General features: G+C 40.3%; 1 protein-coding gene across 2 annotated transcripts; it reads right to left on the bottom strand.

The window, feature by feature from the left end:
• Positions 1 to 841: 841 nt before the first annotated feature.
• On the bottom strand, positions 842 to 15,755 carry fyco1a (FYVE and coiled-coil domain autophagy adaptor 1a). Of its 2 annotated transcripts, none has more exons than XM_080506024.1 (18): positions 15,703 to 15,755; positions 14,208 to 14,325; positions 13,492 to 13,598; positions 13,179 to 13,304; positions 12,589 to 12,695; positions 12,143 to 12,286; positions 11,098 to 11,191; positions 8,490 to 10,994; positions 7,967 to 8,059; positions 7,093 to 7,211; positions 6,839 to 7,006; positions 6,014 to 6,166; positions 5,666 to 5,895; positions 5,047 to 5,200; positions 3,824 to 3,910; positions 3,531 to 3,741; positions 3,072 to 3,181; positions 842 to 2,538 (listed from the first exon to the last, which is right to left on the bottom strand). In XM_080506024.1, exons 2-18 carry the CDS (start codon positions 14,269 to 14,271, stop codon positions 2,463 to 2,465), a joined length of 4,548 nt encoding a protein of 1,515 aa, XP_080362150.1. In that variant the 5' UTR covers positions 14,272 to 14,325; positions 15,703 to 15,755; the 3' UTR covers positions 842 to 2,462. The 2 variants fall into 2 exon arrangements, with proteins under 2 accessions (XP_080362150.1, XP_080362151.1); XM_080506025.1 differs by having other exon boundaries at positions 14,208 to 14,289; positions 15,703 to 15,731.
• Positions 15,756 to 15,949: the final 194 nt, after the last annotated feature.

Here is a 15,949-nt window from a genome sequence, read left to right as displayed (position 1 = left end):
GGTCATGCTTGTGCGTAAATCTTTTTATTTTTTTATTTTACATCTCCACAACTATGGAAAACGCTGCCAATGATTGCGTAATGTGGAGATTAGACCGCTTTCCCCCTGTGTCTACATTCATGATAAAACACATTTCACTCTTTTATTGTGAAGCCAAACATTACCCCGTGATGAAAGGCTGCAAACTTTACACTTTCAGCTCTTGCGCGTTTTTCTCCGTTTCTCCGGTCAGTGTCGCCAAACGCACGGGGCAGGGGTCAGGACCGGTCACCTGGGCCTCCTCCACCGTGCTGCCATGGCTCCACGAAGCTTCCACAGAATTACAGGTCAATTAACTGTTGCTCTTGTTTTGTTTTTAATATTGACACAATTAAATATATTATTAGGATGACCCGTGGAGGCTTACCCAGTTCGCTATGTGATTATTACTTGTATATTTATCTAAAATATCAATTTCATGTTTTAGATTTTTCCATTTTAAGTTTTTCTTAACTTTTGCAAGATCTCACAAATGTTTTTTTCCAGAATTTTCGTTGCATGTTCTTCTAGGGGCTCGATACTCTTTTGATAATTTTGTATATTTTCAAATAAATCTTAATAAAAAAAGACGATGTAAATGAGTGCCTGTCTCTCTGCGGTCCAGGGCGTAACCCTTTCAACATTAGTTATCTGGCATCACCTGGATAAAGCAGAACACAAGGTGGAAGAATTTTGTCAATGTCAAAAATACTATCAATTCTTCATCAACATAGCGGGAGAGCAAAATTGGCGAGACCAGATTATGAGGATAAACTTTTCTTGGTGGGACATTGCGAGCCTTCACAGAATAATCCAGACACAGTTGAGTGGATGTCAGAGACATCACTCCCACACTTTATTCATGTTTACTGGGTGTATGACAGATGTCTCAGTGCCTGTTGCAATGATTTGTGCATATGATATTTCCACCCCCAAAAAAAATAAAAAAATCCTTCAAAACAGAAAATATATAAGTCTGTACTTGTGTGATTTTATATAAAAAAAGTAGGTTTAGCATTTTTTTGTAACCATTTAAAAATATGTATCAAAGTGCAGCTCTTTGGGGGAAATAGGAAGGTTTGCAGAAACCAATTTACACCCATCAAAAATATAAGAACTCTGATCCTATAGCAGACTTGTATGAAAGCAACATTTTCGCTTCATTGATTAATGTAGAGTTGTGTCCAAAAGCAACCCAAATATTGTTTTTTGCTTATTGCTTTGTTTTCAAAACAACATAAACAGTTACAAACACCAGGTATACAATTAAACTGATCGGATTGCGGAGAAAACAAGAAAATCAAGTGTTTTGTATACGAATGACAAAAAGATGTCAGAAATTAAAATAAAACATAAAATCAAATTCACAATATCAGGCATACTGAATGTGATTTAAGTGTCAACAGATATAGGCTTTTTCCAGAATCATTTATACCAAACATTGCACTCGGTACAGATAACAGAGTGAAGTCGAGTTACAAAATAGCAAACTAATCCCTGACAATCAGAAGAATTAGGCACTTTTAAAGTACAATAGCTCATTAGTCGACGGTCATTTATATGGTTTATAGCACAAAGTCAGTCTGATCACAAATAAGACACTATCAGATCCTGTAAACTGGATGAAAAAAAAGGAGGTGTAAAGAGCTCATTTTTAGTTTTGGAAAAATAAAAATATCAGAACATGAACTCAATGGAGAACAATCGCATTTCCCTAAGATTTACCTCAAGTACAAATGTTTCATTAGCGAGTGGAAACTGTCCATTTTTTGTTTGTTTGTTGACCAGCTATTAATGTCTTGAACCTTTCTTGCACTGGTCAAGTGCGGGAAAAAAAAACAACCCTCCATCATTATCAAATAAATGTCAAACAAACCTTCTAATTGCACTTATTCTGCTTTTATGGCCCTGAATTTAAAAAATAGACAATATATTAAAAACTGGCCGAGCATTTCAATAAGTTAAAATATTCCTGGATAGTTGTCATTGGTTAAGTCGCTTTTTTTTTTTTTTTCAGATATTGCTAGAGTTACTTGCAGCAACTCAAATTCCCCAAAGTTACAAATGAATTCGAGAAAGTAGAAATCTGAAACACTGACATTACAGAAGCAACAAAAGAAAAACTGCTCTCCATGTAAAACAAGCTAATCCGAGATAAACTAAAAGATTGTGTTGTACTTGGTAGCTACAAAAAAAAAACCCTATAAAGATTCTATTTTCAGTTTCCTAAAATAAATCACTCAGACCACAGTTCAAACAAGATCACACTGCAAAAGACCAACACCACTGAGTAAAATAATAAAACATTTTCAAAATCATTAGCGACTTGGTTTTTGAAATTGAAAGCAAAATGAAGGTTATTGTTGTGCCTCCTTGTCAGGTTCCCTTTCGCCGCCTCAGCGGCGGGATGTTAATGCCTCTGACCGAACTCCTGGTGCGAAGCTTCAGGGACAGTCGCTCCCATCGTAGATCACAGGCTTCTCCATAGTCAGATGGTAGGAGACCTTTTTGGAAATGAACCTGTCGGAGAAAAAAAATGGTTGGGGAGAAAGAAAAAAAAAATCTCTAAATAAAGTGGATTGAAAACAGACACTGAGACATGGAAGGAGGTTACAATTTAAGGGGACTTGTGCAATACGAGCAAGAAACAAGAAAAGGTTTTTGTGCTGTGAAACTATAGAACTTTAGGAAAATTCAATCACGCACCAAGTAACACTGAGGCATAAAAGATATTTTTCTAATGGTGCATGACTGAAGGAAGTGTTACTCCGTATATTATACACTGTGCGTGTATAATAAAAAGGTGTGTGTGTGTCAGACCTGCAAACACTATGGATTGTATTCCTTCCCTCTTTTCCTTTCACTTTTTGTTGTTCTTGTAATATGTGTGTTGGAACATTTGTGTCATTGCTTTTTAATTAGTCGCGTGACAAGTTTTATTTTTTTCACATAATAATAATAATCTTTATTGTAATGATGTGACATTATGAGAATGTTGCAACGACACCTGTCTGATCTGCTGGCACCCGACACAAAGAGAACAAGTGTCTCACCTTGAGAAGGAGTTGTCAAAGATAAGTGTGTAGAGGCCCGGGTGCCGAACTTTCAGCTGTCCCTGTATCTTCTCTTTATGGGAATTGCAGCGAGTCAGAGGAATAAGGACCTGAGAGACAAACGGAAATTAAACTCAAGTGAAACCCAGTGTACATCAAAGATTAGATGGACGTTCTCTAACAGTTCAAACAACAGGAGTTCAATAATCGTCAGAGACAATGGAACACATCAATAAGACTACAAGCAAGGCGATGTATTTGCAAAGCACATACAGGAGTATTAGCTGTGAATGCATTGATTCTACATGAGTGACTGTAAAAAGCTGGTACCACCTAAGACGGGTGAGTTTGAGCGTAATCCATTGCTCGTGTGCCAACGGTGTATGAACTCATGAACTATGGCGTTTCCCAACCACAGCTTTAGTGCATCAACAAAAGAAAATACTGCAGAAAATGTACCTTCCACTGTTCCACTGGTGTGTCGGTGGATTCCCGGTAAACCACACTAAAAGAGATACTCTTGGGCTCAGAGGAAAACATCCAGCTGATGCTTGGCCCGCTGTCGCCCACATCAACACTGATGGTGCTGTAACAGCTGGACTTGATGAAAAGTTCCTTCGAACCATCAACGAACCGAGAAATATCTTCCAGGCTGAGAGGGACATCCATCCTGAAATGACGTTTTAAGATGCATTATTTGCCTTCGTGACGCTGATCGTGCTTGTAGAACAGATATTTCAGCGAAGGCTCACGTGATTTCTCCTGATTTGAGTAAGTGAATTTCAGAATCCTGAAGAGTAGGAACCTGCTCCTCATCGGGGGTCACATCGCCAATGCCTCTGAAAAACCCAAGGCATGATAGCATGATAATTCCCTTTGAAATCAATCACAGCAGCACATAAGAACTGGGGGTTTTCCTCCAGCCATTCTAGACTTGTTAAAAAAATTCAAGGACACATTCAAAAACCATGACTGCATTTAAATTGTCCATTACTTTAGGCCAGAGGCAAATGTCTACACATCCTAATGTCTCCCAAGAATGATTTTGCTTTTTTAAGCTGGTGAGCTTAATTTCACACACAGTAAATGGTTATAACTGTTCCAATTGGTGTGTGGTTAGGAAACTGTCCTGTTAACGTAAAGTAAAAATCATAACAACAGAATGTATACATTTCTGCATCACACTGAGAAACGTTTGGGAAGAAAGGAACCATGTGTACATTTTGAAATATGAGTAAACAAAGGACACATGATCAGTAGTCACTTCCAGGAGATTCAGCATCACCTTCTATTGTCGCCAGTTAGAATAGAATAGGATATCATTTATTGTCACTGTTTCAGAAGCAGTCGTGAAACAGCTGCTTATCAATCAGAGCAGTAGAGTGGGAAGGTGATTTTGAGAGTGAGCCGATTATTTTATATACTGCTGGACTGCAAACACCTCTGAAGGGTGAGTAGTTTGTTTACAATGTACTCTGCAACCCTCCCCGCCTGCTGCAGGTCTTTCCTGATCTCCACTGTACTGCTAAAAAAAAAAAAAAAGGAACATCAGTGGCTCTATGACTGACCAATACAAATGAGCATTTCACTGTCAGAATATCATCTTGTCAAATGCTGAAATACTTGTGGGCCTTCCATGGACTTTTCTTTTCAACCAAACAGTAGAGAACCAGGAATGTTTACTATCTTTTTAGGAGCCACAATAAGACCGGAACAGCAGTTCTGACCTTTTACTGGACATGAGGAGAGTCTCAAGTGATCTGCTGGTATTTATAGCACTGAATGTCAAATAAATATAGACATTTAATACTTGTAAAAGCCCCTTTAAATGCTCAATGGGGATGTTTGGACAAGTCGTCCTCTTTGGAGGAGTCCCAATCAAGGATGAGGTTGACCAGTCGACGGAAGTCACATGCCAACTACGTCTCTTTTCCTCTTGCCTGCTGCTCAGGTCGAATACAAATGATGAACTCACATATTCAGTGGTCCTGCAAGCTGTCGGTCTTGCTCTCCGTCCAGGGAGCCTCCTGTGGTCTGAGAGGCTGCGTCACTATCATAGACGCCGTTCACCTCCTCTTCTGTGATGATGTCAAAAGCTCCATCATCGGATCTTGGACTGGGGTCTGAAACTGTGAGAAATAAGCCAGAAATTAAGCTAAATTAATAGCACAAATACTATCCAGAGCATTGTGAAGATTAAAGCCTATATACGGTATAAAGTCTACATGGAGGAGGAATCTATTTACACATTAATATATGTGACAAGCAACCATCACACAGAAATAGACCAACTGTACTTTAACGTTTTGTACTTTAGCTTTGTCTCGACTGAACAGCTTCTTCTATTTAGATGGAAAGGTCATTATCTTCCCTTCACATTCATTAACTTGAAATTCTTGGCAAAAGCTTCTTTAGTTGTTTCGCACAATCAAAAAAAGTCTTTTATTTTCACTTCCGTTTTCCTTCTGTAGATGTAACTGTGCAGAAATACAACACTGAGAGCCAGCAGAAGACAACAATAAGTCCCTGGGTTGCCATATTGTTTTTTTTTTTTTCATATCAAATATAAAACTCAACTACAACATCCTCCTGACCTGTTACTCTGGGAGTGGGTTTGTACGGCGCTGGTTCAGGAGGCGGCTGAGGTCCAGCACCCGGTGGTGGCGGCTGGACTTCGGAAGGACTCAGCTCTGCGTCTGTGAACCTCTCCACCACTGCGCTATGCTGGGTGTAACAGTCTTTACAGCAGCGCTCCTTCTTCCCGCTTTGCTTGGTCATGACAAAGTTGTTGCTGCAGTAGTAGCAGAAGATGCGACCGCAAAGCCTGAAACATTCAAAGTTTCATATCTCCGTTAATATATATTCCAGTTGGCCAGATGTGAACGTGGAAATGATTACGTGCGCACTGTCAAGTTCACAGCAAAGAGGGGTACGACGCCCACCTGCAGTGATGTCTGCGTAGCAGCCAGGTAAACTGGCTCTGGCAGTCCAGGCAGTTGGTGGCCTCCTTATCCACCAACCACCAGCGCTCCTCTGCTCGCAGTTTCTGCTCGAACTCCAGGGCATCAGACTTCTGCCACAGAGCATCTTTGTCCCTGTAATGCACGAAAAAATTAAAAAATAAACCTGTTTGGTGACATTTAGTGTCGTCATAGGGAACTTTCATTAGAATTTAAATGGACAGCAATTTCAATTTCTTTCCTTCTCTTTAACATTATTTTACACCCTCCTGTTTTGAAAGATTACACGTAAATAAATTCTGTTCAGTTCATCAGTTCTACTGTACCCTGCAATACTGGAAAAGGCTTGGTTTTCTCAAACAATACGATAGTAAGGAAATTAATTGAAGGCTTGCATAATGCAGACATAAAAATGTAGAAAACATACGAGCAACAAGGGGTGGGTAGATCAAAGCTTTGGAATCAACAGTGTACGCAAAAACGTGTATATTCTCTCTCTTCTGTTCTCACATCTCATGTCAGCCTCTCTGCAACATCCGTTACCGTCTTCATGAAAGACTTTCTTTCACTTCTGATCTCAGTTGATTATTTCTGCATTCAAAGAAATGTATGCCTCTCTTCCTCTGGCTTAACCTTCCTCAACCACTGGTAAATTAAACATTAAAAGACTGCCTTCACCTAAACATCACATTCAGACTATTGACCCCCCCCCCCACTGAGACTGCCGTAGAGAAATACAACACACGTTTCTTCATTAACAATCTCTGTCTGTGGCAAGTCACACCCTCAACCGTATCGGTGTCATACTTAATGAGCTCAATGAGTCGTTCTTCCAGGTTGGTCTTGGTTCTGTTGAGGTCGTCGATCTCTGCGGTCATTCTTAATAACTGCGTTTTTTTGTCGGCTTCAGTCGTGTTCAGTTTGTGTTCCAAGTCTTCACAGAGCTTTTGGGCTGTCGATTGCTCTTCTTCCACCCTGAGGAGAAAAAATAAATCTATAAATAACCTCCATTTTGTTTTTTTATTTGAATATATACAGGTGTTTGCTGGCCATATAATCACCTGGTTAATGTGTCTCTCAGTTGCTGGATTTCGTTTTCGCTCGTGCGAATCGTGGCTTCTGTGTTTGTGATGTGAGCATCCTTCTCACCAGCAAGCTGCAAATATTGCTCATTCACAGTCTAATGAAATAATATAAGAAAGGAGAATGAAAGAACATTCCAAAACTACATTAAAAAGCAAAACACTAAACTTTTTTGTTGTTCTGCTATTATACTCAGCCTAGTTTCAGAGTACTAAACAATGAAATAAAATGTTTTTGTTTAAAAAAAAAAAAAAAAAAATCAGCAAATGTTTCAAAAGGTGTATAATATTTGGTTGAACTGTAACTGTAACCAAACCACTACTATTTTACAAAAACCTCAGTAAACCTCTTTCATTATTCAATTTTATCATCTATATTTTAGAAATACATCAAACAAAAGAGGGATTTTTAAAAAAATCTCAAGTTGATTCATCTATTCTTTATTCTGCAATTATGAAAAATTGGCTTTGTAATCAAAGTGTTTCATTAATTAAGAAAAATAACCTACTTAATACATTCTGGCCCTGGTATGATCATATAGCATCGCTAAAGAGGCCGAAATAATAAAGAGGCTTTTATCCGTATGGTGCATAATTTCCTTTTCTCAAGGTCACTGTTGACTGTTACCTCAGGTTTTCTCTTACATTGTGTGGCTTTATTTAGACTTGAATAATGACTTGAGGACATCACACATTGTTTTTCTGTGGCTGGTGAATTTCGACATGCCAGTAGGTCTTCAATAAATCGGTACGCTACACATGATGAAAAATTCCTTTTAATCTCGCTATGCGAATGATCATTTGCATGGCCTAAATGTATATTCACTGCAACTGTTTCATGAAAAGCACAAACCTCAAGTTCAGATACTTTGTCTTGCAAGCTGGATGCATTCTTTAGCTCCACTTCCAGCTGCGCTTCCATCTTAGCCAGTTGTTCATTTAAACTCTAAGAAAAGAGCAAAAATGAAGAGAATTCACAGTAATGTCAACATGCCAAATATTAAAGGTTGTTATTAAATTGCTTTTAAAACAATGCCATCAAATGTAAATCAGGTATAATAGTATTTCTATGTTCACCACCTTAGTTTGATGCAATACCTCACAGCAAGTTTTAGTTTTTGAAGTGATTGATTATAAATACAAAATGATGGATCAAGATAACAAATACTGGATGTAACCAGCGTGATCGTCAGTCATATTCAAGGCAATAAGAATTTCAGTAGCACAATTTACTCTGAACTTAGGATCCACCGTTAGCAAAACCAGTCTTGGGTATTGGGTCTGATACTGCAAGGGGCATTTGTACTCGTAAAAGATACTTGATACAACCCAGAGAGCATTTCAAAGAAACAGCCATATTTAATGTAATGGCTTACCTTTAGCTGGACGTCACTGTTCATGCTTTCTGAGCTCATCTGGAACTTGAGACCCTGAATCTCCTCCCGGCTGGAGTCCTTAATGGTTTGCACTTGGTTCTTTGTCTTTTCCAGCTGTTTCTGGAGCTCCACAACCGTTCCCGGAAGTGTATTCTTCTGTGCAAGTTCCTCTTTTAATCTTTTATTCTCCACTCGTAGCTCCTTCCTGGCCTCCTCAAGTCGCTCGACTTCTTTCATCAGCTCCTCATTCTCAGCAGATTTTCCTGCCCCCTGCTCTGTGGATTCCTCCTTCTCAGTGTTTAGCCTGCAGATGGTCATCCCCAGCTCTGCCATCTCGGTGTTTGCTCTATGAAGACCATCACGCGTCTCATTGTTCTCTGAAACCAGCCTGTCATTCGCCGCCTTCAGGGTGGACAGCTGTTCTCGGAGGGCAGCCGCGGAGATAGACAACTCAGCATGGGCCGCTACTTCTCCATCGCGCTGATTGGTGATCGCCTCCTCTTTCTTTTTGCATTCCATGAGTTCATTTATATGTTTCTTATTGAGTCCTTCTACCTGTGTTTTAAGCTGCTCGGTCAGAGTCCGGAGCTCGTCTCTCTGGGCCTCAGTCACTTCCAGCTGTGCTTGAGCTTTTACCTTCACTTCCTCGGATCTCTTTAGATCCACTCTCAGGTCCAGCACCTCTGCCTGGAGCTTGGACACTTCATTCATGGTGACTTCCAATTGTCCTTCAGCCAAAGTAAGTTTGCGAGACATCTCCTGGCTCTCGTTGACTTGCACCGTAGTCCTCTCCAGTTGAGTCGTCTCCATTACCTTTTTCTCAGATGTCACCCGTTCAATCATTTCTGTCTGTCTCGCACAGGTTGTCTCCAGATCAGCTTTGGCAGCCTCAAGCTCCTTCTTCTTCGCCCCCAAAGCTTTTATCTTGGACTGCAACTCAACGAACTCCTTCTCTTTACTCTCTAGCTGACGCTCCTTGGCTTGGAGCTCTTCCTGAAGACTGGCTTCGTTCTTACGCGAGGCTCCCAAGTTCTTCTCCAGCTCTCCAATTTTCCCGTGAACATTCTTCAGATCAACCTGCATGCGGCTGAGTGCTGCCTTCACGGTGTCCTGCTCCTCCCTCAGGCTCTGGTTCTCCTCCTCCAGCCGCTTGGCAGAAGCCTCTGACATCTCAGCTGCCATCGTGGCCCGCTGCAAACTCTCATCCAGCTTGCAGTTCTCTTCACGTAAGCGCTTCTCTTTCTCGTCCACTGTCATCTTGGTATCATCCAGCTGACCTCTCAACTGTTTCTCAGAAGCCCTCGATGCCGCCAATTCACCCTCCAGCCGCGTTCGGTTTTCCGCCATCTCTTTCTTCAGCGTTTCATTTCTCTTCACTGTGGCCAACAACTTCTCATTTAGATCCATTAAATTGCCGCACTGCATTTTGTAATCATCTATTTTCACGGCCTGTTCTTTGATGTTGCCATCCAGCTCTGAAAGGCTCGTGTTCAGTTTGTCCTTCTCTGTGGTCAGACTTTGATTCTCAGCTTCAAACTCCTTCAGTGTCTTACAGCTGGAGATCAGCTCTGATTCTTTCTGCATCAGCTGCTCTGTAAGCGCAGTAACTTCTTCTTCTAAAGACTTTTTCAAGACACCAACTTTCTTTTCCATCTCATCTTTATCTTCTTTTTCTCTCTGCTTCACCTCTTCCATCTCCTTATCTTTCTCTTCAAAAGATCTCTGTAGATCCTGTAGCTGCCTCTGCAGGTTGTTGGCCTCCTTCTCTCTCAATGTCAAGGTACCGTGTAGCTTGTCAAGGGCATTGCTCTGTTCTTTTATTTTTGCCTCCAGCTTGGCCTTCTCCTCAGACATAGCTGTAACTAAAGCTCCAAATTTTGATTCACAATCTTTTGCAACAGCCTCCTTGGCTCTCAGCTCATCCTCCAGCCTTTCCGTCTGTCTTCTTTTCTCCTCCAGCTCAGCCACAGCTTCCATCTTCCCTTTCTCGGCCTCTTTTAACCTGTCCAGCAAATCGTGGATCTTCTGTGCAGAATCAAAGTAACTTGCTGCCTGATGGCCTTTCTCATTCAGGACGCTATCCATCTTGGCCATGAGCTCAATGTTCCTCGCCTCAGCAGTTGTTAGCTTTTCCTGAAGCAAGAGTTGCTGAGCCTCCCTGGATTTTTCTTCCTGCTTTAGTGCTTCCAACTCTCTGGAAAGACATTGTTCTCTCCCTTGCAGGGCCTTGAACTCACCCTGCAATCCTTGTTGTGCCTCCTGAGCAGAAAGTGACATATCTAGCTGTCTCTGGAGCTCAATGACCACTCGCCTGAGTTCGCCTGCCTCCTCACCAAGCTGTTGCACTTTTCCGAGAAGCTCTCGCTGCTTCAGCTCTGATTGATCCAACTCGAGACGAAGGTCTTCAACAGCATTGACGTCTTCCATGCAGGCAGGAAGAGACTCATTCAGGTCATTTAGTAGGCTCTGACCATAGTCAGGACTGGAAGGGAACTCAGGAGCTTGCTATAATGTTTCAAGAAAAAAAGACACAAAAATGATAATGGCTATATTGTTAACATTTCGGGATTACAACGCAATTATGTCATCACAGAAATTGGTGAGTTACCTGGGAATAGGAGCTGGCCAGACTGTTAATACTAGAAGTGCGACTGGGAGGTTTCCATAAATGAGCCGGTGAATTTGCACTTCCCAGTGTCCTCCTGCCAAGCAAAGATTTTTCTTTGTTATTCTCCAGACACCGAGCAATGTTACTCAGGATTAATTATCAAGTAGTACAGAAACCGAAAAGTCAGTTTCTTTCTTTCTTTTTTAATAATACCAAATATCTAATCAGGCAAACTTATGGCAGCAACTAAATGCATTTAGTCATGTTGAAGTTGAGCTGCTGAATTTTTAACCAAACATGACAATGGCGAAGAAAGGTGGTATAGTTGTCTTTGAAAGTACGGTTGTTGTTGATGCAGATTGGTCTCAGGATTTCTGAAAACTTTGAGCTACGAGGAGTCAGATTTTAGGGTCATAATATAGCATCAACAACATGTAAGCATGGACCCCCCCCCCCCTACTTTGTATCAAATATTGAGGCTGCTGCTGCTGCTGGTATATTAATATGGGAGGATCTTTTTTTTTAGCACATCTCGTACACTCAATTGAGCGTTGTTTTGCTTCCACAGCCTGCCTGAAGTATTGTTGCTGACCATGTCCATTAATAACCAGTATACCATCTTCTGATGGCTACATCTAACAGGAAAACACATTATGTCAGAAACCTCAAATCCTCTTAAACTGGTTTCTTGAACATGACTGTACAGTATTCTAATGGTATTCCAATGGCTTCCACTAGATCTCAATGAAGCCCTTTTTGGATATGACGGAATGGGACGGTCACATCATGGATGTACAGTTGACAAATCTGCAGCAACTACGTGATGGATCATGTCATTATGGACCAAAATCTCTGAGAAACACAGTACTTTACTGCGTCTATGCCAACAAGAATTAAAACACTTCTGATGTCCAACCCAGTACTTGTAAGGTGCAGCTAATCAAGTAGCATGTGAGTATTTGTTTTTTATTTTAGCACTTTTAGATAGCGTTGAATGTTGTAGTTTGTTTGTTTTGGGGTTTTTTTTTATGAGTTCACTGATTACCTTGCAAAAGTTGGCCATGAGGCATCAAGGTCATGACCTCTGGACGCCACATCAAACTGGACCTCGTTGAGTTCATACAGGTGACTGATGATGTCGACACTTAGGTGGGGCTTCAGGAAAGGGCTTCTTGCATAGTACCAGTCACTGTCGGGAGAGCAATGTGTGCCAAGTGGGACCAGTTCAAACATTAAGATGGCTGGGAAAATATAATTTCAGCTACTGTCTTGAAATTGCAGTAAAAAACTTAACCAAACAATACAGACGTTTGTCAAATTCAAGTCACATTAGACACAGTACACAGAGGCAAAACATCATAAGAGCATTATGACAGTCGGCACACTCATTAAAATCAGGATTTTACCTTGAATTGACATACCGGTAAGTTAAAACGATCCATCAATCTTTCTCTCTATATAAAAAAATCCACTTTTGTCAAAGGTTGTTACCTGGTGACTCTTTGGTTCATGAGGCACTGCTGCAATGTGTCAGCCAGCCGTTGATGCACAAGGGAATAGCGAATGAACGCTCTTCCTTTTCCAAGTGATGTCTTTATCTGTCAAAGCAGAAGCAGACCATGTTTTATTTAATATGTGTTTTTATCCAGTGCTGATGGACTCTATAGAAATATTACACATTTTGCAATGTATTATTTGAAATGATTGTTCAAGAAATAAATAGCTATTTTAATCTCTTTCATAAAAAACACATGTCCTGGTAAATGGGAGGCCAAATAAATAACTATAGAGATAGTTAGTTTTCACAAATTGAAAGACATTCAAATAAAAATCATTTCAAAAGTAGTGTCTAATACTATTTATCATTTTAACAAATAAAATTAACTAAACAAGTAAACTTGAGTTACGATGAATTGACACAATGGGAAGTATTAGACTTGAACTAAATTCTCTATGAGAAGGTTACAAAGGCAAAACAGACCAAGATTGAGCTGATTGTTTTAGACTTTGCCTGATATCATTATGATAAGTCAGATATTAGCAATGTCACTTTAAATCTATGAGTGACAAATACCTCATACCTCAGTGATCGATTTGACAAAGCGAATGCCATCATTGGCTCCTTTGATCTTAGCAATACAATCATTGAAATAATCCCAATAGTCCTTTTTTGTCCCAAGAAATGTGGTCTTCTCCTTCTGGTCAAACTGGAAAAAAAAAAAACAAGAGAGAAATAAAAAATATAGGTCAATTACGCAAACCAGTATCTGCGAGTATGATCATTTTATCGCAACATTGGGAACTCATGCATGGTCTTTCGTCTCCTTTTTTAAATATGTGAAAAAAAAGTACTTTGTATAACTTTTTGAGAGACTGCACAAGTTAAGACCCCACCTGTAGCAAGTATTCCAGTTTGTAGGAGAATTTATGTAAATTGGTACTGTCATCTGTGATTGGCTCGCCACTTTCCCTGTACTCTTTGGCAAGCTCTGAAACAGCCTCTGAAAGACACAGAAACACAGTACAGAAATGTAGAAGGATTAGTGCTGGCAACAAATCTTACTAGAAAGCAGATAGCATGTTTGAACATAAAATAAATTTTTACTCACACACACTCAAAAGAAAAGAAAGAAAAGTATTTTTCTCTTTAGGACATAATAGCATACTAACACACAAAATTTAATGGAATTCATGTTAAAATATCAAGCTTTCTATACCGTTATTTTGAAGTTCAGTAGAACATATAATTAAAACTTGCCTTTTATCCAAAGTAAAAACTGGAAAGACACCCTTGATGGGTGCACCCTCCACAAGCGCTCTCTGTCTCTCTGCATGCTGACAGACACTTCCACCACACCCTCACATCGAGCTCCGATTCTTAGTTTTCCCAAATTATTTGATGGCGATATGACTCCCAATAGTTCCAAAGTCTGTACTCAAAATTTAGGCACAGGTCTCAAAAAAAAAAAAAAAAAAAAAAAAGAACTTTTTTTCCCCAATCCTTCTCTCCAGCTCAGCAACACAATGTCAGCCAGCGACTGCAAGCCATCAATGCATTGTCTCACTCCCTCCCTCTCTCACGCACATGTACGCACACACAGTCAACGTACCATGCAGATCTCTGATAATCCTCTGGAGTTGGCTTTCCCCGACTGTAGCCCCACCAGCAGCCATGGCCCCACCTTTCGCTCCCTGGCAACCAGAGTTCACAGGGTCACAGTCAGTGTGCTGAATCAGAACATCAGAATCAGTGAGGAACAAAAGAAGACCACAAAAGCTTCTTTTACAAGCACAGATGAGCATGAATATGCTATATATATATATATTCTGGTGATTAGTTGAATATATTCGACAGAAAGTGAATATTTTGTCAGTTGATACATTAGAAACACGGAAAAAAATAGTTAGTATAGAGATTTCACAAGGTCCAACTATGAGTGGCAAGATGACTCTGTCACAAATCTCCAAAACTGTTGCTCTTGTAGGGAAATTACATGCTGCATTGGTTTATTCAAAGTGGTTTTAGGAAGGAAAAGCAGCGAACTGTGCAAAGGTTTGTGGCCTTTCTCCACTTCATGTGGAAAGTAACGGCTGGTCAGAGTGGTCTTTCAAACAGATAGGTGACCATAGATGAAATTGCTGTAAATATTCACACTGCCTCATACAGAATGGTGTCAGAATATTCAGTGTATCACAGCTGGTTACTTGTGGGCCTTCAAAAAGATGAGCAATACAATATTAGGCAGCTCTTCACAATATCATGAGTGACAATTAAATATAATCATCTGCAGAGACAGTTAGTCATTGAAGGTTAGTAATTTAGAGTTTGATCACTGCAATATTAAAAAGAAACAAGTCGTGTGGAGAGAACATGATGTTTACATTTGACACACTAAAGTAAACCTCTCATTGACGAGATGGTGGAAATCACAATTACATCTCATCATAGGTCAATAATATCCAGATGTATCTTTTCTCTGTCAAGAGACTTTTGTAAAACACTGTTTTTCAAGAGGTGCACTATAAATAACATTGTTGATGATGGGGAGGCTTTTTAAAGGCCGCAATGGAGAGTAAATATTTCACTTTAATGTTTAACAATAAAATCTGGCCATCTCCAAAGACAAAAAAAAGGCTATCAAAAAGTTCATAATACAGTAAATGGTTAATAATTACTGCAGGGACAGTGTGTTTCCTGCCTTTTCCTGCTTTTTGTGGAGATAAACAAAGCCTGAAGTCCTGCGGGGTGAGACCGAGCTACGACTTCATGGATGGGTCACACTTGAAGAGCGACTTTTCTTCCGCCAACAGCGAACTGACCAGCTCAACTTGGGTTTTATAGAGTTTTAAAACACAATAAACAACGATCATAACTGCACGTATCCTTCTTTACAGTGCCAATGTCACGTTTCCAAACATATGAAGCCTTGAAGACGCACATCAGCTGTCTTACTGACGACATACTTAACTACAGCATGCAGCAATACTGTGCGAACACGCTCAAAACAACCATGACACCAACCGGACACGATAACTTAAATCATTGAGCACGTTCTATAAGGTTTCTGGCGTGAACAAAACAAAAGAACGATAACTTTCACGTACTTTTGGAGATATGACTGAAGCCCATAACAATCAACTCACAGCGGGTTGAAGCGTGCACACAAACTTGCTAAGACTGTTGTGACAGACAGGGGCTCAGCCAATAACCGAGCGCCCCTCAGTCCTCATAGCCAATGAGCGTGGCGTGAAGAGGCGGGATGAATGATTCGTGGGATAGTCGAGCAGAGCAGCGTAAACAGTAAAGTCACGTGATTAATGAGTGTCCCACTTTTCTTAATGTGTCAATGTT

Source organism: Blennius ocellaris (genome assembly GCF_963422515.1).
Source record: "Blennius ocellaris genome assembly, chromosome: 12".
In the NCBI taxonomy this organism is placed as follows: domain Eukaryota; kingdom Metazoa; phylum Chordata; class Actinopteri; order Blenniiformes; family Blenniidae; genus Blennius; species Blennius ocellaris.
This window is presented reverse-complemented; position numbering and strand designations above follow the sequence as displayed.